At 40.9% G+C, this 27,464-nt stretch overlaps 2 protein-coding genes across 9 annotated transcripts in view; one reads left to right on the top strand and one right to left on the bottom strand.

Annotated features, from left to right (window-relative positions):
* The window catches only part of rnf111 (ring finger protein 111), a 40,741-nt gene extending 21,107 nt beyond the window's left edge, over nucleotides 1-19,634 (top strand). For 5 of the 7 annotated variants that reach the window (XM_026168801.1, XM_026168793.1, XM_026168809.1 and 2 more), the window contains 12 exons: nucleotides 5,095-5,249; nucleotides 7,082-7,279; nucleotides 7,487-7,863; nucleotides 9,720-9,972; nucleotides 11,328-11,634; nucleotides 11,711-11,836; nucleotides 12,161-12,269; nucleotides 12,785-12,865; nucleotides 15,079-15,174; nucleotides 15,465-15,551; nucleotides 15,946-16,049; nucleotides 17,985-19,634. In XM_026168801.1, coding sequence (XP_026024586.1) covers nucleotides 5,095-5,249; nucleotides 7,082-7,279; nucleotides 7,487-7,863; nucleotides 9,720-9,972; nucleotides 11,328-11,634; nucleotides 11,711-11,836; nucleotides 12,161-12,269; nucleotides 12,785-12,865; nucleotides 15,079-15,174; nucleotides 15,465-15,551; nucleotides 15,946-16,049; nucleotides 17,985-18,102 — 2,011 coding nt within the window. In that variant the 3' untranslated portion in view covers nucleotides 18,103-19,634. The remainder of the gene's footprint in view (nucleotides 1-5,094; nucleotides 5,250-7,081; nucleotides 7,280-7,486; nucleotides 7,864-9,719; nucleotides 9,973-11,327; nucleotides 11,635-11,710; nucleotides 11,837-12,160; nucleotides 12,270-12,784; nucleotides 12,866-15,078; nucleotides 15,175-15,464; nucleotides 15,552-15,945; nucleotides 16,050-17,984) is intronic. The other 2 variants (XM_026168826.1, XM_026168818.1) reach the window with 2 other exon arrangements.
* Nucleotides 19,635-21,359: 1,725 nt separating this feature from the next.
* myo1ea (myosin IEa) overlaps nucleotides 21,360-27,464 on the bottom strand; it is a 48,236-nt gene continuing 42,131 nt past the window's right edge. Inside the window, exons 23-29 of one of the 2 annotated variants that reach the window (XM_026168753.1) lie at nucleotides 26,815-26,961; nucleotides 26,561-26,718; nucleotides 26,163-26,252; nucleotides 25,868-26,072; nucleotides 24,949-24,984; nucleotides 22,930-23,099; nucleotides 21,360-22,843 (exon numbers count right to left, since the gene is read on the bottom strand). In XM_026168753.1, the coding sequence (XP_026024538.1) occupies nucleotides 22,767-22,843; nucleotides 22,930-23,099; nucleotides 24,949-24,984; nucleotides 25,868-26,072; nucleotides 26,163-26,252; nucleotides 26,561-26,718; nucleotides 26,815-26,961 (883 nt within the window). In that variant the 3' untranslated portion in view covers nucleotides 21,360-22,766. The remainder of the gene's footprint in view (nucleotides 22,844-22,929; nucleotides 23,100-24,948; nucleotides 24,985-25,867; nucleotides 26,073-26,162; nucleotides 26,253-26,560; nucleotides 26,719-26,814; nucleotides 26,962-27,464) is intronic. The other variant, XM_026168763.1, reaches the window with a different exon arrangement.

Genomic DNA, 27,464 nt, shown 5'->3' with positions numbered 1-27,464 from the left:
AATGCTCAAGTCTTTTTGATATGGATGCTAGTTAGAGACAGACATTTGAGAGCAGTGTGTTTAGAGAAGTTGTATTCCACTACACCCACCTCCATTTTCCTCACCCAATGAATCTTTTCTCTCTCTTCTCATATAACTTCTTGTCTCCTCATGCAGGCGATTATGCAGCTCAGTTCACAAACCTCTCCCTCTGTGTTAACCTCCATCTGTCTCCTTTGGCTTTCTGTCTTTAACCATATTTTTCCTGTTCCTACCTTTCACATTAGTCTATCAGTAATATATGAAAAATAGTTCCTGGAAGTGAGTATACCCAGCCTGCAATGTCATGGCCTGTCTGCCTGTTTTCCTCACTTTCAAAGATGTCCTGTCTCATTAGAGAATGTAGAGATGAGCTCTGCTGTAAGGGGGATGGGCAGCAGCAGAGCAGAAGGGCGGAGAATCAAAGGCCAGGAGAATGAGCAGTGAAATCTTTGTTCACACTGCCAGTGGTCTAATTTATATGTTCACATGCAGTTTATATTAGTACAGGCACGATATTCAGAAGTATGAAAACCCACATACATATTGTATCGTGACTTTTTCTTGGTATTTTGGGTGATTGGCTGCTTCTGATGTGATTTATTTAATTGTGTGTGATGCATTTGCATGAAAACAACTTCTGTAGGCAGAAGAGTGGGTTTCCTAAGTCTCACTACACATAGATATACTTTTTATTCTGAAAATGGAGAGAAACAGTCTTAGAGCAGCCAAAACCAGTCAAAAAGACTGGAATGCAGTGTAAAAGCTGAAGATAACATAATAAATAGCCTGATAAGTAAAACCATACAGGGTTGGACAGCCTCTCTTCACTCCCAGCTTGTGCAAAATGTGGCACTCCAAATTCAGGTTTAAACCAACAGCAGCACTTTTGACATAAGTGGGGAAAAAACGCTAAAAAAATTAAGTAAAGTGTTTCCATTTTTAACCCACTGCCTCTCAGATTGGTCATTTGACTTGCTGTCAGTGTTCTCATCATGAATTTGAACGGCTGGCAGTTATTTATTCGTTCATGCAGTTGACTCGCCTGTAAAGCCGTGCGTCAGGAGAAAATTCCAGTGTTTTAGCAGTGCACTGTGGGCTGCGTTTGGCAGCTGGTTCACCCAGAGCACAGTGAGTTACAATAAACAAGGATTATGTAGCTGACATGGATCAATTTAAAAAAAAAAAAAAAAAGCCCTTGATGAGTCCCTGCCCTGATTCTGCTAATCAGCTCAGTATATGCATATTAGGGCAGTGAATATCACGAGACTCTCTGTGAGCGTTATGTGCGTGCTACATTTTTCTGCAGGATTCCTGAAAGTTTTCTACTCTGTGTTTAGAGTTGGAAGGCCTAAATTATGAATACACAGCCAATACTGCTGTCAGGGCAAAGCTTAATGCCTCACATTGTTTATTCTCTCTTACACAGTGCTGTTGGCCTTTTATGATCCCCTCCCAACCTTTAAACTCCCAACCTCCCAGCCTTAGCTGCCCATAGCATCAGTCCCAGCAGTTTACATTGCCGCAGTGCACAGAACCTCAGCTCCCTGGGGTTTGTGTCTCTCAACACTTTGGTTTGGCACAGCCTCGACATTGCCAAGCCACCCATTCCCACAGTGTTCATATTTACAATGTACTGTTTTGCTCTTTGCTGCCACACTCAAGGGGTCATAGTGGTAAACAGATATTTACAAAATAATCCCAGGGCTGCTTAATTAGGAGCCCATCCCTAGTGGCAAGCCCTGCTCCTTGGGATCAACCCTGAGCTGAGGATGCTGGCCAATTAGACCCCAGTACAACCACCATGTACACCCCTCCCCTCACCCCCACTCCCTCCACCCACAGATGCCACCCTCACTGCTGTGTGTTCAGTGGTGAGGAACAAGTGTTTGTTAGCAATGTGTGAAGTATGAAGTTTAATAAGCTTCCTCCTCTATTGTTGCATTGTGCAGTACGTCCCAGAGGAAGCTGATTTGGACGAGGACAGTATGAGCTAGTGGGAATCCCCCTCAGCACAAAGCGTTTGCTCTGTTACATTTAAGCAATGAAATCAAAGCCATCTCTTAATTAGTTTGTTTCTTAGTTAGCCAGTTCAAAACGTATTCATCTTTAAAGTATTAAAGTAAAACATGCAGGCACTAAAAGTGAAATGAGGAATAATAATGCTTTTTATTTACTAGTTAACTTTATACAGTGCAGTAAACACTTTTGCTTTTTAAATAACATTAGTTTTCATCAGTAACACTTCCATAGGTTTAAGGTATTTGGTAGTTTGGTTATTTCACCAGCTTTCAGGGCTTACCATGAGTGTTCATTGGACTCAAGTCTGTCTTAATATTTCTTCCGGTGATCCCAGAGTGGTAAATCCTATTATTATTTTTAAAATACAAAACAAAACCTCATTCGTGACAATGACTTAACAAGGTAAAAGGAAAAAAAGATTGCAGTATTTGCTCACTTCTTTCTTTGGTGTGAGTAAGTCCATTCTTCCTATTCTACTCAGTTGTTCTAGTTTCTATTTGGTTTTGTAATCTGCTCGGACAAGATCAGGGAAATACCCTTAGAAGTCACAAGTACGTCATTTGGCTAAAACAAAGAGAAAGATTTTGGGACGTTTACAGCAAAGGCCTCCAATTCATGTGATCTCTCTCTGTTTTCTCTGTGTTAAAAGGAAAACATGAGAAATAATTTAATTTCCCCAAAAGTTAGAAAATTAGTGTGTTCCAGTAGCCAAAACATACCAGATTAAAAAAGCTTCTAGGGTTAAAACTGATGTTCAAAATGGGACTCGGTTAAAACGCAAATGCAAAAAATGAAGAGCTGAATACCATAAAATCTAAATATGAGGATGCAGGTCTTTGCATTGTGTTCTGCATACATCCTGAGCTCAAACAGATGTTGTACAAAGTGTTCCGCAGTATGTCCAGGGTGACCATTATTCATTGCCACAGCGATTTGGATGAACTCTGCATGAGCCAATAGCAGATTCCAGTCAGTGTTTATTCAAACTGGATTCAAACAGCAATGATGAATTCCCTTGGCAACTAATATGGATGCATTCCAACAGTTAGCAGTTCAATATTCAGGCTGCAGAAAAGTTCCTTCATAGTAACGTGATGAGATTGCGCCACTTTTTCAGGAGGATACTCTGTATACAAAAGACTTCACACACTGATTTCTGGACTCTGCCTGTGTAAGCTTTTGGTTCTCACCATGCTTTATTTGGAGCCAGACTTGAACACATTAAGACTTAAGAGAGTGAGGTGCTAAGTTACGAGCTAATCATAGCTAGTATTGTTAGCAAGCTGTGTGCATAAACTCTGTGTTGGTATCACACAGACACATTTACCTGCTAGTTAGTGCCTGGTAAGCAGATTAAGGAAATACCAGATTTAACCAAAAACAGAGCCACTGACTCATTAAGATGGTTCTAACTCACTGTAAGCCATGCTACGTGTCAAATAATTCCATTTAAAAAATGCTTTTTCATAAAGTCACCAACACCACAAATGTGGCCCAGAGGTTCAGTTCAGTGATTTGAATTGGCCAGAGTGAAACATAGTAGACAACAAGTGGCCTCACCCCTAGATGCCATTTGCCACAAAGGGCAAATTTATCAATAGAGAGCAAATCTATTTTTGTACCAGACTGTAAACAAGTTTATTTAATGGCTGAAGCTCAGCGTTTTAACATCTGAGTCTCTGAGGATTGACTCATTTGTGAAGCCAGGCAGAAGTCAAGTTTTTGCCCCCAGTTTGCTCCTTAAAAAGGGTTAAAAAAAGGAAAAGGGTCAATCTAACAATGACTTAATCAGTAACATATTGATGTCTGATGTATATGTATCAATCAGTAGGAATCTCTGAGCTGGTCACATCAGAGTTACCGAGACTGTGCTGTTGCTTCCTTCCCTCTGCTGCTCTGTATTCCTGTTTTTAATCTCTCATTTAGCCACAGTGAAATTCCCTAGCTGCAGAGCTCCATGGCATCAAGCTTTACGGCACTCCCATTTAGTCTCTTGACTCTTGTCCCTTGAGGTCATGCCCTCCTCCCTCTGATCACCTAGATTTACAGTGCTGTGGAGGGAAATGTGGCTACTCCCTGGCCTCTCACTTGAGTCTCAGAGTCCATGGGGTAGAGCGACCGGAGCCTTGGAGAGAGAAAATTAAAAGAAAGATAAGAAAATGGGCTAAAGGTGGGGCAAGAGCAGCACAGCGTTTGACTTAATTCGAGGAAAACGAAAGGTGGTTGGAGACGATGGGAATATTTAGATGCAAGGCTGATTGCAGAACAAGTCTGCAGATTCTAAAAGTCAATTTTTTGTATTGTTTTTGTTTTTTGGGGTTTTTTTATTTAGCGACTAATTTACTAAGTAAATTATTAAAGTTTCAAACAAAACAATTAGTGCAGAACAAAAAAAGAATGCAAAACTACACAACCTAATGGATGATGTTAAATATTTTACAAAGACAGGAGACTAGTTTGTCAAGTGTGGCTTATCTTAGCAGCACCAGCTGTAATTCTTTCTCTGCAGGTCCACACACGTGTGCAGACTGTGGTTCTGTGTTGCTCTGGTGGTGATATGCCACTTTACGCCACCACAGGCTGCAGATCAAAGTATAACAGAACTGCGCTGGTTGCAGGGCTTGTCATTTGTTTTACTTTCCAGCATGCTCATTTACAGCTTACTGCCACAGAGTCATAGGGGCTGTTGCTAACTAGTGGTGGATGGTTGCTTAGCAGTTAAAAGGCATTGACCATTATTTATATTAGCAGAGTACTAACATTTAAACGTATCACTGACTAGTCACACACATCCCTAGCCTACCATGCACTGTTTTAGATGCTGCAGCAAAACAAGCCATTACACAAAGTCCTTCTGTCAGATCTGCTCACTTTTACTTCCTCATCCACTTTTGCAGCAGCAGCATCTGCTGGCCTGGAAATGAACTGGTCTGGCTCTTGTAAAGCAAATGCTTCAGTGAGCTGTGAGAATAGTCCCGGTGGTCCTGAACTCCAGCATGTTGTAACAGTCTCTTTTTCTTTCTCCCCTTTTTTCAATGTGTCTATTTTCTGCAGGTCACGCTCAGTGGGGGGTCTTGGCCGAATGTGGGGTAATAGTTGCTCCCAGAATCGCCTCCAGGAGCCACGTGGACGTCACAGGCTCTCCACTGTTATCCAACCGCTGCGGCAGAATGCTGGGGAGGTGGTGGACCTCACGGTTGATGAAGATGGTAACACAGAACTCGTTTCAACAAAGCCTGGTTAAAAGATTACTAAGCGATGTTTTAACTTGGGTCTTACTGACTCAGCTAATGTACTTTTCATGCAAGCTGTGCGAGAGTTGTAGTAACTTATTTGTCACAGTCTACAACTGTGAAAGATAAAACTAAGACTAAAATATATACAAGGAAAAAACATTTAAAATTAAACTTAAAAATACTCAAAAATACTGGATTTAATTGTCAAGTTGTTACAGAACTTTAATTTAAGCCACATGCACATCTCTGGAGTGTTTTAAATTTAGATATGAGATGTAAAGTAAGCAGACAAAGATCTAATGTTGAGTGGAACCAAAAGCAATATTTTACCAAAAAACGTACAATTAGTAACAGAATTGGCTAATTATTTATTAAATTGACTTAAATTTTAGTGTCATTCTAGTTCATACTCAGCTTTGTATGGTTCTGTGACAACATTAACCTAAACCAGTAAGGTTGCATTTCTTTTCAGTGTATTCGTATCTCGCACTTTATTTTCTGTTACATTGCTTTGTATTGGTATTTGTCTCTTAGCCTGGATGTCATTCTCTGTATCAGCCTGCGCCTGTGATGGGTAGCAAAATGGTGCCTCACGCAGTATTAGAGCATTTGCATTTCTTAGGAGAAAGAGGGGAAATTAATTTGTGAATATGAAAAGCAGATGGTATTTACACACTGGAATGCTAATAAGGTCTGCTCTTCTACTTGGCTGCTAAGCCTCTGCAGACACTATGGTATGGCAGACATTACCAGTGTGCACAAATACCACAGTGTCTCCTCCACACATAATCGTGCTTGGGAATCGATAAGAAATAAGCGATTCCGATTCCATAATCGATATCAGTTATTGATTCGATTCCTTATCGATTCTCATCAAGTTCTCTCTGGCTCTGCTTTGAGAGTGGCCAAGATTTCTAAGCAGCATATCAAAGACATTGCATTCCTAGAAATTAATAGCGTGCTGTGTGGTCAAATGTTGCACGCTGGAGGTGTTTCCCCTCTTTGTTGTGATCATTATTGGGCTCATTACTCAAAAAAGTAATTATTACCTATTACACAGAACACTTGTCTTAAACGTAATGCTGTACATTACTTAATGTCTTTATCCTTGGAGTAATTAATTATTACTACTATTCGTTAACATTACTTTCACATTTTTCTATAAAATGACCTGAAACAGACCGTCTGACAATTACCAGTTAACAATATAAACCTATAGGTTCCACACACCAACACGAATCCCTATCCTAATGAGGACACACATATGATATTTCTCTTATTATTTACACAAAGCCGACAGCACAAAATAAATCGCCACAGCAGCCCAACTCCTCATCTGCTTGTTACCTGTTAAAGTACACGGTCTGGCTGCTGGGCATTCACTCAGCTTTATCATCAGTCTGTGTTCTAGCTAACTTAGCATTAGCATACTGCCTGTGGAGTTGCTTGCAAAGAGCCAAAGTTCTGTTACAAGTCTAATTCATTTGTTTCTGTAATGGATGGATTTTGCACTTTGCGCTCTCATGCTTTTGTGTAATAAAAATAAAAGTAATGTCATAACCACACTGTAGACTGTGCCACTATCTTCGTCCTCCTGCAAACTGAAATCAGCTGATTGTAGCACAAGTGAAGTCGATAAAGGGGATTGATAGGCAAGCAGGCTAACACTTCCAAGGAACTGAACTTCCCGATTCCCACCCTACTTCTGATCAATAACTCAACTGACAAAAGTCAGCTGGTTTTTATTCTGGTGACATAATCTTTTCTGATTACCATTTGATTTTGTTTTTTTTTTTAATCCACAGATCTCTCAGTTGTGCCAACAACCTCTGGCGGGATTCAGCCTCAAACAGTCAGGTCGTCCTCATCATCATCATCATCCCATCAAGCCTCTACCTCAGAGCTCAATGATGCCCCAGGCCCTTCCACTAGCTGCCCAGGTTCAACACCTGAAAGTATGCACACACAGAGGCTAAGTGGCTCTGCTCGCACAGGTCCAGAGGGTAAGACAGGACACAGCATGTTGACATTGCTGCAGCAGGCAGTTTCTTTTCAACTGTTGTCTGGAGACATCTTGTGTTTAAAAAATCAATTCTTTTTAGTGGCCAATTTCTAATTAGTCTGTATTGTGTGGTCCTCTGTGATATTGTCTGCCCTGTAAAAGCATTTTTAAAAAGAAAAATAATTCTCATATATCTTTCTCTCATCAGATGACAACAGACCAGGTTTGTCAGGTACAACAGGAGAAAATGCAGGCGTGGCCATGCCTAGGCTCCCATCCTGTTGTCAGCAGCACTCACCATGCGGAGGCCCCTCCCCTGGTCACCTGCCCCTGAGCCACTCCCATCCAAGTTGCTTGCAGGCGTCGTCCCCTCAGCAGACCAGCAGCTCTCAGCACAGCCACAGCAACACTCAACACTTTCTCCATCATGCCCACCACCCAGCACCGCAGCCCCCAGGCACCATGCTTTTTCCGGAGCCGATATGCCCCGTGGTGCGACCCAGTGCTCTGCCCGCCCCCTGCGCCGGAGTCAGCAGCAGCAGCAACAGCAGTAGTAGCAGCAACGCAGCCCACTACCATGACCAAGTATGGCTGTTTGTACAATATTTATTGATTCATAGCTGTTAGCGAGGCAGTATAAGCATACGCTGATTCCACACAAACCAGGTTTTCGTGACCACTAAGGTTTATTTTCTTGCATGAAGAAATCCTGGCACCCCAGAGATATTTTAAGTGGAGCTAAGGGAAGATCAGAGCTAAGGAAAAAATAATTTATTAAGTTAAATATTTATCCAAATGTATATTGTCAGCAAAGAACTGCCCCAAATACTGAATCACCCTTATGTTGAAGAGCAATGATGTAGTCTGAGTAATGGGGAGTTACAGTAGTCAGGTTAGAGGCTTTTAGCTACCTTCATTGTTGCTTCATTCTTTGCCTCATTCCAGGCATTTATTGAGATTATCTGACAGGTGTTTGGAAACACAGAACAGCTGTACTCACTCTGTCATGAGGACTCGTTATATCCCTACAGTATCCATAACCTTCAGTAGAGTGCAGGGTGAATGAAGTGAGAGGATTTTTTGTTATTATTTTATTCCACGACAACTTCTGAGCCTGTTTTTGTCAAAGCTTCATGATGCATTTGGAATCAATCAGTGAATGTGATCATTAATGTTTTATTTACAGTGCTGCGAAAAACTACTTGCCCCCTTTCTGATTTGTTAGTCGTTTTGTTTCATTTTGCATATTTGTCTTGTGTCTGTTTTATGCTTCGGATCCTCAAACACATTTTAGTACTTCTCAAAAATAAGTCAATACAGAATTTTTGTTTATCATCATTTTATGTCCATAAAATGCTTTTCAGGTGTGACCCCGTGTAAAAAACGTATTGCCCCTCAACCCTAATAACTGGTTATGCCACCATTGGCAGCAAGAATTGCAATCAAGTATTTGTGATAACTGGAAGTGAGTGTTTCACATTGGTGTGAATTTTGGCCCGTTTGTTTTAATTCAGCCACGATGGAGAGTTTTCCAGCATGAACGGCCTGTTTAAGGTCACGCCAAAGCATCTCAAGAACATATGATTTACATTTACATCTCTCAGCCTGGAAAGGGTTACAGAGACATTTTTAAGGCTTTGCGACTCAAGTAAACTACAGTGAGGGTTCACTTGAGTCCATACGTGTAGAAAATTTGGAACAGTGGTGAACCTTCCCTGGAATCAACTAGAACTGCGGGCCTCACTTGTTTCAGTTAAGGTCAGAGTTCATGATTCAGCAATAAGAAGGAGAGTTGTTAAAAAATGGCATTTATGTGAGGATTCCAAGGCAAAACCACTGCTGACCAAAAACAACACACATAATAATGATCAGAAACACACCAGCAACTCCACCTCTGAATGGCTGAAGAAACAAAAACAAAATGAAGGTTTTGGAATGGCCCACTCAAAGAGTGGACGTAAATCTGATTCAGATGTTGTGGCGTGACCTTAAACAGACTGTTCATGCACGAAAACCCTCCAGTGTGGCCGAATTAAAACAATTCCAGCGGACCAAAGTTCCTTCACGGCGATCTGAAAGACTCTGTGCCAGTTGCTGCAAGCACTTTATGGCAATTGTTGCTGTTAAGAGTGGCACAACCAGTTATTAGATTTAGGGGGCAATTTCTTTTGCTACAAAATCACCATCTTATAAACTGCTTTTTGTATTTACTTGATTTGTCTTTGTCTTAAATGAAGTTTCATTGACATGTGTGACAAAAATGTGAAAAAAGAAGTCATTAAGGATTCAAACACTTCCTCACAGCACTGTAGTTAGAGACTGAGGGAGAAAAAACTAAGTAGAGGTTCCTGATGGGTTTTTTTTTTCACTCAGAAAGACGAGCTCAGTGTTCTGCAGATTTGGTCCCAATTCTTTCTGAAATGTCTGTCTTCCTTTCATAGCAAACTTTGCCAGTGGACCTGAGCAACAGCAGCGTTCGGAGCAGTGGAAACAGCGGGGCGAGTTTCCATGGCAGCACTTCAGCCTTTGACCCTTGCTGCCCAGGTTCCACCTCACGGCCCCCTGCTTATGTTTCCCAGCCCACCCCTGGGCCCAGTCAGCCAAGTGTGGTGGACTCATTCAACTCCCCTATGGTGGCTCAGCCCCAGCCGCAAACACAGCCCCAGCCCTGCAGACATTACATGCACCCAACTTGTGAGTACAACGCAGTATATTACATCAGACTTTTTAAACTTTTGAAAATGCATTTTGAATGTTTGCTGCCGCCTATGAAAACAGATTTGCAATGCAATAATACTAACCAATGCTCGCTCACAGACACTAGTGCTGGCTAACAGGTTAATGTGCTCAGTGCTGAGAAACTTAATTTGCTACTCAGAATTTTCCAGTATCTGGTTAGTCTGAAGCAATGCGATGAGGATTCTTGGTGGGGATGTCGTGAAAATTTAGAGTCACTGGTGCCTCTCCTTACCTTTCCCTTACTTGTCCACCCTCCCTGTTTCAGTGCAGTGTGGACAAATATTAACAAATTCAAATTCAAAACAGGAAACGGGCAAGGCCCCAAGAGGACCTATAATGGGTTTTTTCTTATTTTCTGTCATATATAATATTCTAAAATGTACTGTTAAAACAATCCTAATGCTATACCAGTCTTTTATAGTAAAGAGACAGAACCGTCAGTTCAGGGGTCGTTCTTATTCTCACCTATAGGTAGCTCTGGGTAGTGACTGAAAGAATGAGATATAAGATGTAAGCAGTGGAAATGATCTACTCCAAATTGTATGGATTTCTTTTTAGTGATAGGGTGAGGAGCTCAGATTAGAGCAGCTATTCCTCCACACAGAAAGGAGCCACTTGGTCCAGGTATTTGACCTTTCAAATGACGGAGGCCCGGGGGCAGACCAAGGAAATGCTAGAGAGATTTCATATCTCAGCTAACTTGGGAATGTCTTGGTCTCCACCCACACCACAAGAACTGGGGGAGGGCTGGGCTGAGGGAGGGCTGGGTGTCTCATCTTAGACTGCTGACCCTGCAATCTGGACCTGCTTGAGTGGCAGAAAGTGGATGGATAACTGGTGCTTGTATTAAACATAGCAAAAGTTTCGAATGGTGAGGTCAGCATGTGAACAAGTAAATCCCATGAGTCCAAGGCTCAGGCCTCACAATGTTTTAAATAGTTGACTTTAAAAAGGTTTTAGTCCCTTGGCTTGATAGGTCATAGACACGGGATGTCCTTTGCTGGTTGCGAGCGCAGTAGCTCCATAGCAACCTCGTATTCAAACTGATTTTGAGGGCGAGCCGATAAGAAAACTGTAGGGAGCTAAATATCTTGTTTTAGACAGATGAGAAGCTGAACCTTTCTGCCATACTGGGTATATATAATTTTATTTTAAAGTGATAATTTTCCATCAACTATTAGACTTGTGATTGGAGTAGGTTGGAAACGGAAGATATCTGCATTTATTTGTTCTTTTTTTTTTTTAAACACGAAGATCCTTGCATAATTTGACAGTCTTAACTTTTCCCCTTTATCTCTTGTCAAACCCAGATGGCCCTCTAACACGTTCACTGCATCATCAGTCCTCTTCCGCCTGTCCTCATTCCCATGGGAACCCCCAGCTTACACCTCAGACCCCAGCACAAGGTGAATTTCTCATTCCCCACACCTTTCATGCACCTCTGTCATCCCATCCGCCAGGCCACGCCGTGCCGCCCGCCCCTCCCCCGTCTCTGTCCACCCACCACCTCACTAATTCAAGTGCCCAGCTGGCCCAACATCTCCCTGCGGACCACCAGACCCTGCCGCACATGTATAGGATGGAGGTTCAGAGGCGCAGGATGATGCAGCACCCCACGTGAGTACCAGTGCAGGCTAAACTTACATAATTGATGGCTTTTCTTTGCTGAACATGTATTTTCCTGTCTTTCCAGACGAGCACACGAGCGTCCTCCTCCACACCCCCACAGAATGCACCCCAACTACGGCCATGGGCACCACATTCATGTGCCACAAACTATGTCTTCCCATCCTCGCCAGCCTGAGCAGAGAACAGCATGGTCAGTATCATCAGGAGTGTAATGTGTGTAATGTGTAAGTTTCATACTAGCTAATCCAGTGATTCCTAGATTTCATAACTACCAAAAAGAAAGCAAAGAAGAAACATGGAGACCCATCTCAGTGTCACAACTTATTTATTTTTTTTAGTCTTTCCTATCATGTCACAAACTGAAGTTATTTTTCTATGTTAAATAAACTGAATGCCCATGAAGTGAAGTACCCTTTAGAAACAGTATTATAGATATTTAATGTGACTGCACTTACATGATTATTTGGATTGATGTGGTTTGATGTAATAATGACTCACCGCCTTGTGTCAACAGGGAGCTCGGCATCGAAGCCGTAGCCCCGTTCCCTTCAGGGCACCTGCACTCCCACCTGCCACACTACCACCCTCCCCCAAGACTGCACCACTTCCCCATCCCCTTCATGGTGAGAAACCCTCAGCACACAGGCATCCATTAGCATACATGAAAATGAATCACTTTTATATGGAGTTTGGCTGCGATTAATGGAGTTTGCTCCTTATTTATAACATCAGTTATTTCAAGGATGGTTTAGTGAACCCATGAATAATTCATTAGCAATTAATAGTGGCTCATCAACCATTTCGAGTGCACACTCAACAAATCCAAAAAAATCCTCGATTCTCATCCTGCGCAAATATAGCCGACAGTTGTGATGTTATTATTATATTAAGGAATCTATCATCTGTGACCTTTATCATTACACATATGCAGTGCCTGCATTTTCAGAAGTTTTTAATTAATTACATTATTTTGTTGAAACTTGGCTTCCGTTTTAGAAATGGCAGCAGCACATGTTGGTTTTGTTTATTTTTAATAAAGCTAAGCTGACACAACACCCTTCATGGACCACATTACAGTGTGACTGACTGCATTCCTTGTATTTTAAGGCTAAACTTAATGAAACTTCCTCCCCTGCAGCACACTGGCATATCTGAAGTGACCTACCCGCACATTAGGTACATCTCATCTAGAATTACTGGCTTCGGAAGAAATTATGAGGTGAGTACTGTTTGTAAATGTATAAGCCTGAGGACAGTTGGGTCAAAACACGAGTACGAGTTACTGTTTCGTTCATCACGGTTGTCTGTTACTATAAATTTTAAAATGGCTTGACTCATCTCCGCATGACTCAGCATTATTGTGATCCTGTCATGGCGTCAGTGTTGGTTTGTTTTTATTGAAAATGCACGCTGGAATCGGATGAATGCTGCTGTCGCAGGAAAAAGAAGGGAGACGGTGTTTTAGTGGAAGTTTGTGCAAGGAAAGTTTTTAGCGTTTAATAAACAGTGCAGGGTTATTAAAGAGACAGATTAACCAAAATCAGATTCACTGAGGCCTGTTGCACATCTACATTTAGGTCCTTAAGTGTTGTAGTTTTGCCTCTTTACACCACCACAGTGGATTTTAAATCAAACGGCATCACAGTTTGTGATTGTCCCACATTTTCAGCATCTGAAAATTTGTTTTTTGATGAAATAACATAAATTTATATTCATTAGTTTTCAATTCCTGGATGAACTTGTGGACATCATCAAATGCCTTGTTGGTTAATTTGAGACAGTCTACCAGCCCTTTATTGCTGCCACCTTCAGTGTTTGTCAGGAGATAAGATGTACCACAATGTAAGGAGTGCTCTGACACGTTGATAAATATGTTTTTTTTTATCTGATTAGCTTGGTAGCATTTGTCTTAATCTGAGCAGAATGTGTTGCCCTGTACTTCACAATTCTGCTGCTTTTATCAGCAGTCACATCGTTGGTAACCCGGTTCCATTGGCAGCTATATTTGCCCGTGTCATAACATTGCCTCAGGTTTGACAGATGATGTAGTTTGATCGTTACCCATAGTACAAGTTAATTTTCGTTTGTTTCGTCTTGTCCATATATATTTATATATACACGTGTACACAAGGTTTTTTTCTCTCCCCAGAACTCTATAAGCAGTGTTTTCTGATCTGTTCTTCCTGTAACCAGTGGTTTGCACTTTGTTCCAAACCCTACATGTATTTATATTCATGAAAGCATCTGTTGATTATAGACGGTAATGCTATCTGTGATCTTTTGGGGTTGTTGAGGTGGTCAGAGAATTCATTCTATTTAAGACTGGACCACATTGGTGTAAGGAACTTTAGAAGTGACCAAACCAGCTGGTATAAAATTTGCTGTAATTCTTAAACTGTTCATCTAAAATGATCATAAAACCCCTCAGCTTAAAGGTTGAAGTCTACATATCAGTGGCATATTGATTGTTTGATTTTTAAAATCCAATCTTAGCAGCTAAATTACAAAAACCACTTCGTTGTGCAACAAATTATGGACCTCACTGCAGATTATTTTAGTCTGAGTTTTGCAGTGTTATCTAAAATGTTTCCCTCCTATTGAATATAAAAGGAACTCAATCCCAGTTGCCTTATTTGGCCTGAAACACCAAATAAGTACATTTGAAAAATTCACCAGTGGCGTCATGTCCACGCAATCATCACATGATTGCTCAGAAAATTCCACAAACGTTGGCATTTTTTCATATAGGAATTGTTTTCTTTCTGCTGAAGAAAACTGTACCCATCAACCACATCACCGCAAGAAAAAGGAGTGCATCTAACTTTGGCAGGTTCATACTTGTGACATCGGGGTAGGATGTAAAGATCAATAGCGTCTTCATAACTGTAGCTGTAACGCTCGTCTTCACAACGAGCTGTAACGTTAGCTCGGTACACGTCGTCTTTGGTGGTGAATGTGGTTTAATAGAAAGAAAATAGTTCCCGTTTTGAGCTTCTCACACTGCAACCCCAACTCACAGTCTCAAAATGGTGAATTGACCTCTGAGCTCGGTGTGGCCAAATGTTCATGAGCAACCTTTAACCTGAAAAAATTGCTCCCAGAACACGTGTCTGTCAGCCGTGACGTGAAAGCTTCTTCTCACAGAGCCGTCTGCCTCAGTGAGTTGAATTTATTTGCCAATTTTTGAATTTATTCAACAAGCCAACAAGCACAGTGAGTGGCTCAGTAGGTAACCACAGCTGTCCTGCTGACACTGCATAAACCATTGGCTTGATTTAGAAATATTAATCTGACTTTCGATGACTACTTGGAAACCCATTTAGTCAAAGGCTTTATCTGCTTAATTGATTAATCGAACAGCTGGTAAAGCCTCTCCATGAAGAAAAATGTCAGTTTGTACAGAAAATGTCAGCTTTTTCCCCCTCCAATCAGGACCTGCTGCATTTAGAGGAGAGACTGGGGACTGTGAACCGAGGAGCCTCTCAGGGAACCATAGAGAGGTGCACTTACCCACACAAGTACAAAAAGGTGAGGACCTGTCAGAGTGTGTGTGTTGTAATAAATATATAATGTGCTTACAGATTTTGAAGCTGCTGTCTATAGTTGTGAATGTATGCTGCAGTTGCCTCTGGGACAGAGTGCGCAGTGGTCTTTTGTGCTCATTTCAAACATCTGATGTTTTGCCAGCATTTAGAAAAACACTGTAGTGTCTTTTACCAGAGATTTGCAGCTGTGACGATATCTGTTGGGGCAAAGTTTCCGTAGAGGTTTCCAAATGTATCTAAATAAGCAATCTAACACCCTGCCACCCAATACAGAAGGTGTTGGAGAGAGACATTGACCAACAGTTAACCCCTGAAGCTTGGGCATCTATTGGGAAAAATATGCACGCAGACCCAGAATCGGTGAGAAATAATGAACAAATCAATTTGGAAACATGTCTCTGCTCACATGTACAGTAGATGTTAGTGTTAGTCTTGGGGGCCAGGGAATTCGGCTAATTACTTTGATTTGAATCATTTTGATTTGATTAAAAAACATTTTTCTGTTTCAGGACAAAATGACCATTCTCTCTGTCCCCAAATCTAATGTATTGTTGTAAACATAGTTACCTCTTTATCGGAAAAATATCACTTGTTTTTTTTTTTTTTAAATACAAACTTAATACATACTTCTAATCTTACTACAGTGTTTTAATTGAGTAGCTTGTGTTTGAATTCATAGGATTTTGTTTAACCATCTGTAATAGCAGTTGTTGATCGACACTGCTCATCAAAAACAAACGTTTCTCACAAACAGAGAAAGCTGCACGGTAAGCAAGACGAAGACGAGGGGGCAGATGAAGACACAGAGGAGAAATGCACCATCTGCCTGTCAATACTGGAGGAGGGGGAGGATGTCAGGTAAATGTCTCGCCTCCTGGGTGTTCGTCCCGCTCGCCGCGCTCGGTTTTGTGTGTTCAATTACGCTTTCAAGGGTGTGACGGAGACAGGTGGGATAGCAGGTGTAGTTTAGCCGTTTCACATTGTCTCATAGGATGTCAAAAAAAAAAAAAAAGACCCAGAGGCATTAAAGTAATCAGCAGAAAATCCCAAAGAGCCTTAAAATTACAAGCCTCATGGTGCTGCGTTTTGGCACTCACTCAAGTATTTCTTTTAAAGAGGATTTTCTGCCCCCTGTTGGTTTAAGAGAAACTGAAAAATTAAATGTTTTTCTGTTTTCTTTACCGTGCACTACAAATTGCGAATCCCTTAATTATTGTTACTCACTAACAACATTTAGTCTTTATTCTTACATTTAAACTGTGTTTTAAAATCAGTGTTTCCCTAATTGGAGAAAGCAGATGGCAGCTCTGTTTGTAAGGAATACAGATGAAAACTTAAATATATGAATTATACGATGGACTCAAGTGTTTAAAGGCACTTTTATCCGGTCAAATCAAAAACTTCCTCATTGACAGTGTCTGACATTGTAAAATATACTTAACTCTGTTTTTTGGAGCCTATCCCCAGCTGTCGTAGGTCGAGAGGCAGGGTGCGCCCTGGACAACTGTTACAGCTGTTAGCTCACTATTTCAGCCATTTCCTGACTTCTTTCAGCTGTTGTTGTATTTAAACCCATCTCTGCATTGAGGGTACCAGCATGCAGCAGTTTCATTCATTTGAGCTGTTTTTATGCAGCTTCTACAGAATACAACTTATTCACTTTTTGAGCCATTTTAATGTTAATTTAACCTTAATGACATTTTAATGTACCAATAACTCAGCTGTATGTTTGTATAGCTTATCCACTGGATTTTGTTGGGTTAGGGTAGCCCCGGCTGGGAGTCGGTGGTTTTGATACAGCTTGTATTTTACTCACAACAGTGGTTTAAGACTTAATGTGACAGAAAACAACAATTTCAGTCTTTGATTAACTAAAGATGTTGGGTTTTGAAAGCTTTGTTTTTGGGGCCTGTTGTTAGCTGTGGATTCGGTGCACTGGTGATCATTTAAAATAGCTGAACAGTAACATAGTGCTTAGCAAGTTTATTAATATCACCACTCAGTATAACATTTATGCCAAATAAACAGAACTGTAATTACCAAAATCATTATTTCTGTTTCTGTAATGGTTAATTCACTGATATTCACACCCTCTTTAATCAAAAAGATATTTTTAATAGGCTAAATTATAATTATTGTTGTTATCCATCAAGTTAAATTTTTACAAAATGAGAAAAAATGTTTTTAAAATGTGTTATTTACTTGCATCCTGAACAGAAAAAATATTTTAGTGGTTGAATGTTTATTTCTGACTTTCAGTTATTTGAGTATAAATGCATGAATTCAGAATAATATTAATATAGTTTATAGATTTAAACAGACAGATTTCCTGGCTTTTGCACGTGACCATAAACAAAGATTTTAGTAGACAAAGTAGTGCAATCGTTTCTGTTTTTGAAATAGGTTTCGCTGTTTTCATCGGATTTTTAAAAAAACCCCAAAACTATATTTTAATTAAGCTCATGATCAGGCAGTGCTGCTGTATCATGCATGTTAATATTCCATTCAATTTTATTTATACAGTGCCGAATCACAACAAGGCACTTTATATTTTAAGGTAGACCTTACAATAATACATACAGAGAAAAACCCAACAATCATATGGCCCCCTGTGAACAAGCACTTTGGCAACAGTGGGAAGGAAAAACTTCCTTTTAACAGGAAGAAACCTCCGGCAGAACCAGGCTCAGGGAGGGGCGACGGGTTGGGGAGAAGGAAGACAAGATAGGGAAAGGGAAAGCCTGCTTAATCTATTTCTTTGTCTCACGTCTCTCTCCTCTGTTTCCCCTCCAGACGCCTACCGTGTATGCACCTCTTCCATCAGCTGTGTGTGGATCAGTGGCTCCTCACCAATAAGAAGTGCCCCATCTGCAGAGTGGACATTGAGGCGCAGTTGTCTGCTGAGAGTTGATGCTGTTTTTTTTTTTTCCCCCTTTTTCTTTTCTAACAACCCTTTTGTTAAAAATTTATTTTGAGATCATATTAATTTCTCTTCAGTACTGCAGTCAACCAAAGATGGCATGAATTACCCCTGCAGCAGCTCTACTGCAAGGATATTAAAAAAAAAAAGACATCTGACAGAGAAAAAAATAAAAGCATTGAGCCTAGAGTGCCAGCTATCACATGTTACTACAACAGCTAGAATTCTCCATTAAGGGTTTAAGATTTTATTGTATTTATAAAGCTTTTATGTAGCTTTTTTGATCGTTTCCTCAAGTGTCATTTGCGTTCTGTTTCTCTGCATGTTTCCTCGCAATGCATTTCTTTGCACATATAACGTGGGCTCGAAACGGCCTAACAAGTTGCAGGTGAGGATAGCTGCTCTAGTAAAGATGCATTTCTGTAAACCCAATGCCTCGCTTTACTAGAATAGAATGTCAACCTCCAGTTAAGGAAAAAAAAAGAAAAACAACAAAAAACAAAACAAACATTGCAGGATTCATTTTACCAATCATTGTATCATTGATTAGTTTATGTTTAGAAGATGTGGATTGTTAGTGAGAGATGTTTTTTTTTTTTTTCCTTTCCTTTCTTTTCTTTTTTTTTTTAAGTAAATCAAGACATTCCTAACTAGGGAACTATGTTAACAGATCAGCTGCTGTATTAGTGCACACCCAGTATTTCTAGAGTGGAAATAAACTCAGATGTTCACCTCACTCCCAGAATATGCACACGCTTTGCTACGATTACACCACCCGCCCCTTCCCCCGTTTTCCAGCACCTTCATTTTGACTACAACACCGTTACCGCCACCATCCGATGTATTTTAGAGGACAAAGAAAAAAGAATGTCACCTCCCTCTCTTTGACTGTTCTTTCTAAACCGAACGATTGTCGGGATCTGCTGTGAATCTTTTCTTCATTCTGTTTGGGGTTCCTTCCTGCAGACGGGCCTGCGGACGCTAGGTTTATGTGAGGTGATCTCAGGTCGACGCACGACCCCGCAACCTGGGATCATTTTGTCAATTTGAAACTGGCAGTGGCGTTGATTTCCTGTGTGTATATGTGTGCGCGCGTGCGTGTGTGCTCAGAGGGAAATACACCGCTCAATCGGAGATGAATATTTACTGTTTATTCTCACACGTCGAACCATTTCACCCACCCTCCCTTTTTTGTCTCTCTGTAGTTGAGCAGCGGCGTCTGCTTTGGCCGCTGAGAAAAGAAAAGAAAAAAACACTAATGCTGTCGACTAACTCACTCGCATAGACTTGCACAAGAGAGAAAAGGGTAGGAGGACCGTAGTGAATATGACAGTGTGCTGAGGCCATGTATTTCCACTCTGACGAATAGTAAAAACGGAAAAATTACAATTTTGAATGGAGTGTTGAAATGCAGTACTTAAAGCAGGTAGCCATGCATTCATTGACTTAAAGGCACCAGGATCATATTCTGTGGGATTTCTATTAGTTTTAAAAAATGATATTAATAAACTTGGATAACTTAATTGTGTCGTTTCTTTGGCGTTTTTCTGATTCATCAGACATGCGAGTTTCTCACTGGCTTTCATAGTACATGCTTATCTGTCATTAAATTTGCATTGGCTTAAAGATCATGTAAAAGCTTAAATCTTTTATATTGGAGAAAAACCAACATAAAAGCACAAATTTACAGACCTGACTTCCCAAACTTCATCTTTGGGTTAAATAAATACACAAATGTACAAAAATCAGTCAGATATAGAAAATGATCACTATTACTACAGGCACATTTACTCTTTACTAATCTCATTATATATTAATCTGATGCGATAGATATAGATAGAATAGATGTGCAGTTTCCAAACTTTCCTAGTGCTTGACCTCCAGACGTTTTTGTGATATGTAATCTCAGAAAGCCTTAGATCGAGAACATGTAGATGATATCAAGTTTATTCTTTCTCGTTATTGTCATTATTTATTGTATTATTAAAAAGGACTTCTATTTTCAAATAATAAATTAATGTAAGATCATTTTAATCAATCATTTTTCTCTAATCAGTGCTGTTCTGGTTTTAATAAGTTGATATAAATAATTAGAAAGTCTGTTATGGACCAGGTGAGTGAGGTGATTCCATTTAGGAAATTGTTATTTTGTTAAAGCAAAAAGACAGAAGAAACTGAGCAAGTCTAGTCAGTTTTTCGAAATGGTCCATAGTTAAAATGAATGTGATTAAAAACTACTAGTGTCTAAAGAAGATAAACGCATTTATCACAACCGATAAAAGAAGACGTTTCTCAGATAACATAAATGTTAAAGGTCAACTATTCAAAATGTTGCAGTACCGATTGTAGCCACAAGGTGGAAATGAAACGCAGTCTTCCAGCAAAGCTGTGGCCCTGAGTGCAGCTGCACAGTGGAGGGTGTGACAGATCCTCCTCAATAAAAACAATGTAGAAGACATAAGTAGGAAATGTTCCTGCCAGCACAGATACATTTTTTTCTGTTTCAGCTGAGTAAAACTATTTCAAGGTAAAAGTCTCTTGTACCTGTAAAGCTGGGCTGAGAGACAATCTTTAGAAAACAGTCACAATTTAAACATAGATTTTGGTAAAAAATTACTGAACAGTTAAATCTGCAGCTTAGACATTTACTTTTAAAAAAGGCATACACATCACTACATTTACCCTCCAGGTCTTCATTAGGTACACCATTCAACTGCTCATTAATGCAAATATCTAATCACCAAACACACAGCAGCACCCAGTGCATTTAGGCATGTGGACAAGGCCAAGATGAGACCTGCTGACTTTCAAACTGAGCATCAGAATGAAAAATAAAAGTTATTTAAGTGACTTTGAATGTGGCGTGCATGTTGATGACAGACGGTCCAGGTCTGAGTACCAATTTCTAAAATTTACAGAAAATACCTTGTTGACACCAGAGAATGTCTCGATGACCAGACTGCTTTGTGCTGATAGAAAGGCATCATTAAGTGAAAACTAATCAAACTAATCCAAAGTATGAAGAAAAGTATCTATGAATGTAGAAACGTCTGACCTTAAGGAGTGGGTGTCACTCCTGTCAGCTAAGAACAGGAAACTCAGCCTTCAAATCGCACAGGTTCACCAAATATTTACAGAACTGAAGATTGGAAAAACATCTGCTGTGAGATTCTGATGGCAGGGTCAGAATTTGATGTAAACAACATGAAAGCCTCTTTGACAATAAAACAAACCAAAGCAGTTAAATATGCAGTATTACATGCTTTATTAAAGGACTGATCTACTGTTGTGTATTGCACAAGGATACTTTCCACCATCTGTTCAAACTATATTTCATGATGCAGAGGTTTTATGACAGAAGTCCCAGCAGTTGTCACTGACCAGAGTATAATGTGGTTATTTTATTTGGGAAAAAAAGGAATGTGTAAGTAATGAAAGCAGTGCAAAAAGATGTGCAGAAACAGTCGAGCACAAGTTAAATAGTTTGCAGCGCCACAGGGAAAAATGGCAACAAATTCACCTAAAAGCAAATCGGTGCACTTGACGAAACAAAAATCCGTTCACCGTGATCTGTGATAGTAACCACACCGAGCGGAACAGGAAATAAAGCAGATCTGTGAGCAACAAAGGCAGATGAAAACCAGCATGTTAAAATCCTTCAGAGAAAATACAAAACAAAAAAATATTTAATTTAAATTCTAACCAGCACCAGGCATCCTCCTACATATGAACACATATACAGAATCAGATCTAAAATGCCTGTTTTTAACATTTAATGTAAACAAATTAATTACCAAAGCGACTTATTGCTATCTTGGCAACTTGTCCTTCATCAACTTGACTTACTGGCTGTGGCATGAACGATGTCTGTGTCCAAGGTAGTACCGGTGCTAATAAAGTGCTAATAGACCGCAGACAGCATGCTCAGGTTACAGTATACATGGCCTCTACTGTTAGTCTAATATACTGGTGTGCTAGAAAAGCAAAGACATAGTGATTAACCACTTTACTACACTGCCCTTTGACTGGTTTGGGTATTGCTTTGGTATTTCTAATCATTAGAAATCACAGTGTGGCGATTTAATGAATATGTGTTCCTGGAAAGTAGTTACAGTTTTGCACCAAAAATAAATATTTCCTGGTAAAACAGCAGTCACTTCATTTTTGACACGGACACATCCACGTTTGCTTCGGCAATCAAACCTTCATCTAAAACAAGCTAAACAAAACAACGTGTTGAGAGTAAAAATCACAGCCTGGTCCCACAGATTTAGCAGATTTCATTCCAGCGCTTCAAAAATGTTTTGAGCTAAAAGTCCTCAGCAAGATATAAATGACAGTAAGGAGAACACAGAAGCTATAAATACAATAAATAGTTTTGTTCAGTACTCAGAGGGACTGTGAAGGGAAAAGAAATCAGACCCTGGGGTCAAACAGTCTTCTTTGTCTTTAGAGCCTCATTTCAAGCTCGATGATCTTTTAGTCTGCTGGTGTAACCGGGAGTTACATTCGTGTACTCTAAGGCAGTAAAGTGGAGGAAGTGTCTCATTGTGCTTCTCTCTCCAACTGTAAGCTTCTAAGCTCCGCCCCTTCCTCTGAGAAGGTCAGCTGGGATGAAGCGTTCTCTCCTCCGTGTGCTGTGAAACTTGCAGCTCCTAGATCTTGGTGACGTAGTTGTTGGGGAAAAGTCCCTGCTTCCCACGAAGGCGTCCTGTCCACCACCCGGACACATCTGGCCGACAAACACGACTAAATTAGCGTCTCATGAAAAATAGATGACAAATAAGCCCCTGAATGCCTTTTTCGCCCTGCGCTTACCCTCTTTGATGATGTCGATGACGTCGTCAGCGTTGAAGCTGAGCTCGTCTGTGTCCTGAGCATCGTAGGCGTACAAAGCTCTGCACTGGGGCACCTGGGGCTTGGGTTTGGGTGCAGGCTTGGGTCGTCCTCCTCCCGGCGGAGGCCTGCTGGCTGACGGTCTGTGGGCCCTGAGGTAACATCGAGAGAAACAAAGAGAGAAACGCGTTTGTGACTTTGTCTATGGTCGATCTCAGAATACGAGGGCATGCATAACCACCATCTCATTATACCATATACCAACCAGGAAACACCGATTTGAGGATTAAGATTTTTCATTTTCCAATCAACACTGTAATCAAACGGAAAGTGTTTTAAAGAGATAGCAGCAGTTCATAAATCAGACACAAGATGGCGATATGGTGCATGCCATCTCTATGCCTGCAACTGAACCTAAAATGTGTTTGTGAAGCCCTCAGGAGCACAGAGTGCTGATCCCAAGTCAGCAGCACCTTTTTTCTGCATACTGGCTGCATTCCATTACTTGCATATTGCTGTACCTGATTCTCTCGTCACCACGGCGCGAGTTAGTGTACGGGATGTATTTGGGAGCAAGTGAAAACCTCAAGGTTGATGTTAGAAGGATTTGAGCAAGTTTGAGAAGGACCAAATTGTGACTTGGTCAGAGCGCCTTCAAAACTGCAGCTCTTATGTGGAACAATGGCCGGCTCCTGTGGTCCGATCTAACAGACGAGCTACTGTAGCTCAAATTGGCCAGAAAGTTCAAGCTGGTTCTGATAGAAAGGAGTCAGAATAACCAGAACAGCCAGGTGCCCGTGCTGACTCCTGTCCACCAACAAAATGCCCAACAATGAACCGAACCATGGAGCAATATAGGAAGGTGGCCTGGTTTGATGAATCATGTTTTCTTTTACAACACGTGGATGGGCAGGTGTGTCCATTTTTACCTGGTAAAGACCAGGCATCAGGATGCACTATGGGAAGAAGGCAAGCTGGTGGAGGCAGCATGATGCTTTGGACAGTGTTCTGCTGGGAGACCGTGGGTCCTACCATCCATGTGGATGTTACTTTGACATGTAACACCTACATAAGTGTTGGTGCAGACCATGTACACTTTTTCATTGAAACTATTCCCTGATGGTTGTGGCCATCAGTGGGCTAGTGGAGTTCATGCCCTGGCAGGTCAGAGCTGTTTTGGTACCAACTCAATATTAGGTATAATTTTGCAGCTGATCGGTGTACACTGTAAATAAAAGAGGGATGCAGTCTCTATGGCGCCACCTGCTGGTCAGGCGGAGCAAATTCACCATCATCATCATCATTCAGGTGTTCTGACGTTCTGACCAAAGAGAGCTCGTACCCTGCTTTATCATAGTTTTTTTTTTTATCCTGTAGGGATAATCTATAACATGAGTTATATTGTAGATGTCTTATGTATCAACTTCAACAAAAAAACAAAAACAAATAATAAGTAAGGCCATAGATCAATGAGCTGTAGTGTTCACTGCAACCGGGCTTCTGTTTAAAACCAGAAAGGTCGCCCCCTGCTGGCCACGAAAAAGAACGCAGGTTTGAGGCACATCTCCAGTGGCTTCACTTTTTAGTGCCGTATGACACATCAGTCTTTTATACACTGAACTTTAAACAGGCAGTGAAGCAGCCTGTTTTATACATATGTAACTTATGCATTGACCCAATAAAATTATTTACTCCTGTGATATTAAAATTGAACCAATATTAAAATAAATCAATAAATCAATAAAAGCACAGAAGGATTCTTTCAACCTCCCAGAAATCTTGTTTACAAATGAAAAAAAAAATTTGAGAAAGAATTCCCACTTGATTGAAACAGAGCAGCAGCAGGAGCAGGAAATAAAAATAAAATAAAATCTTAGTTGCATACTACGACAGGAAGTCGAATTTTAATCATACAAGAGAATATGCATGAGCATTTCCTGCTGCTGCAAACTTTTGCACTCATGAAACACCAGTCAAAACACTGCAAACACTCCAACTCACATTCCTCCGTTTGAAGTGGGCGGTCTGCCTCCAGGACTACAAAAGAATAAATTATCCAAATTATGTCAAAATACAGAAACACAGCTATGTGTGAGAGTGTCTATAGTCATTTTAATACGACGTTTATAACTGTGTTCGTGACACGAGCCTGACTACTGTCTTATTTTATGAAACTGGGTTTGGACATTGGACATCTAAACACAGGAAAACTGTACGTTACACAACGCCAAATAATTACATGACTTCATACGTTTATTAACACAGAATCAATAGAAAAAAAAAGGACTTTTCCACCACATGAGTTTATCCGGGAAACAGGAACCTTTTGAGGAACTTAGGGTTTTAAACCAACAAAGAGCAAGAAAGAGTCAGAAGGAACCTTTAAATTCTTTGAGAAAAGTTCCTGGGACTAAAAGATCCACATAGTTTAAGGTGCAAGTGTAAATTCTCATCAAATGGGATTTCAAAGCTGAGCTAAAACAGTGCTGTGTCACATTAAGTTTAAGGACAACGAGCGACATTTGTTTTTAGCTGAAAATCAAAAAGATGAGTTGATAAACTGCTGATTTCTTTCAGCTGAGCTCTGTGAAACATCACGTTAGTCATACAATTAAGATTCAGCCAACAGGTGTCAGAGATAAAAGCTAGCTTTGCTTGACTGCTGACTTGCTGGTGACTCTTTCAACGTACAAATCAGCTGTGACATTTTTATTTCAAAGCTGGGAGACGACAACATTAACCAAGCAAAGTGTAGACGCTAAAGAACAGGTGTAACTTACAGCAGTATGAGGAGTTCAGGCACAATTTAAACTAATTAAAAGCTTGAAGCGGTGATGGGAAAGTCCTTGTTTTGTGTGGGTGAGTTAGTCTGTCTGTTCCTGCCTGGACTGTTTGGCTACAGTGTGTGCCGGTTTCTCACCCTGCTGCTCCTTGATCGGGGACTCTCAGACAGTCTAAGTTCGGCTGCTGGCGACTGCCGCCTCGCTCCTTCACCTGGTTGATGTTGCTGGGCAGGACCGGGTGCGCTGAGTTGTGGGACGATGGATGCCTCTTGCTGTGATGCTGTGAATTTCTCTGATTGGTGACATGGTTGGTGTTTTTTATGCCACCGTTCTGGTGTGAAACTGCAGAAAGAAAAGCTTTGTTGTCATGTGAGCTGTGAGAGAGATGATTCACTCGGGACAGGTGACCAGCGAGCTGCTCGGACGCTGTACCTGGAGGTCCCGGTGCAGCTCGTGATGGGGTGTGCTGGTGGCTTCTGGACATGTTTGAGCGACTCTGAGTGAAGCTCTTCCTGGTTGGGCCTAAAGGGGAGAGATATTCAGATATTAACTAACCAGCAGCTTTGTAATTTAGATAAACAAAACTAAAACACAGTTGGATCCATAATTTGTTGGATAAAAAGATCATTTTTGCAGTTTTGCCTCTGCTCACAACCACAGTGGATTTGGATCTAACAATAATTGGAGGGACAACTTCTTTCTCAGTAACACAAAAAGGCATGAAATGGCTCCACAAACAAACAACCTCTCAAAGAAGGAAACGCAGCATTTGGTGGATTACGGCTCACTGTGAGAGCAGGTAACCTTTCCACAGGTTCGTTCATACTCACGTGTATTCTTGGGAAGCCCGGGTCCGATGCTGACCTGCAGAGATTTGCTCGAAGGCTTCAGGACAGGCATGTCTCCCTGACCTTGGACAAATGTGACCTGCCTGGAGCCGCCGCCACTCAAGAAGCCCCAGTTCTCCTTCTTCAACTTCATCTCCAGTCTGAGAAACACGACAGACATTTTTATATCATCGGACTTTGTTTTTGTCTTGTTTGTCCTTTTGGCTTCTATGTTTACTATTGAAGTGTTTACTTACGTGTTACTGAACTTAAGCGGTAGCTTCCTCTGGGTTTTCTCCTCAAACCTTTGAGCAAGCAAGCTGATGAACTCGGTCTTAAAAATGCACTCCAGCAGGCTGTCGTACTCCTGCTCGTGCAGTATCAAGACGTCGTCCTGCATTGTGCTGAAAGGACGAACAAAGCAAGGGAAACTTTAAGTGTTATAACAGATCAAATCTCCCCGTTTTTCCGTTTTCTGTGAAACTTTGACAGAAGCCAAGATCACGAGTCAGAATCAGCTTTCACATTTGCATCAAGAGCCTCACAAAGCGGCTCACATCTGAGGAGGGACGACAGCTTGAGCCCGTAACCCGCACAAGGATACTTTGTTCCTCCCAGAGAAGTCGGGTTTTTCTCTGATGAGCTTTTTACAACTCCTGCTTTCGCTCATTGCACCACCTGGTCTGTATTACCCCGCTGACTCAAAAGCCACATGTTACTCCAGCAGCTCCACCTCTGAAACGAGCTATGCTGCGTTCCCATGAACGACAAAGCTACGATAAGTCTCTCAGCTCCTTTTTCCCCCGCACTTTCACAATAAACTGATCAACGTTCTTTCCCCACTATAGCATTTTTGAGTAATTTAGCAACGTTTTGGAGATGTGGACTAAACTGGTTTCAGTCAGAC

Source organism: Astatotilapia calliptera, chromosome 1 (assembly GCF_900246225.1).
Source record: "Astatotilapia calliptera chromosome 1, fAstCal1.2, whole genome shotgun sequence".
Classification (NCBI taxonomy): domain Eukaryota; kingdom Metazoa; phylum Chordata; class Actinopteri; order Cichliformes; family Cichlidae; genus Astatotilapia; species Astatotilapia calliptera.
Note: the sequence above shows the minus strand (reverse complement) of the source record. Positions and strands in the feature narration are given on the sequence as shown.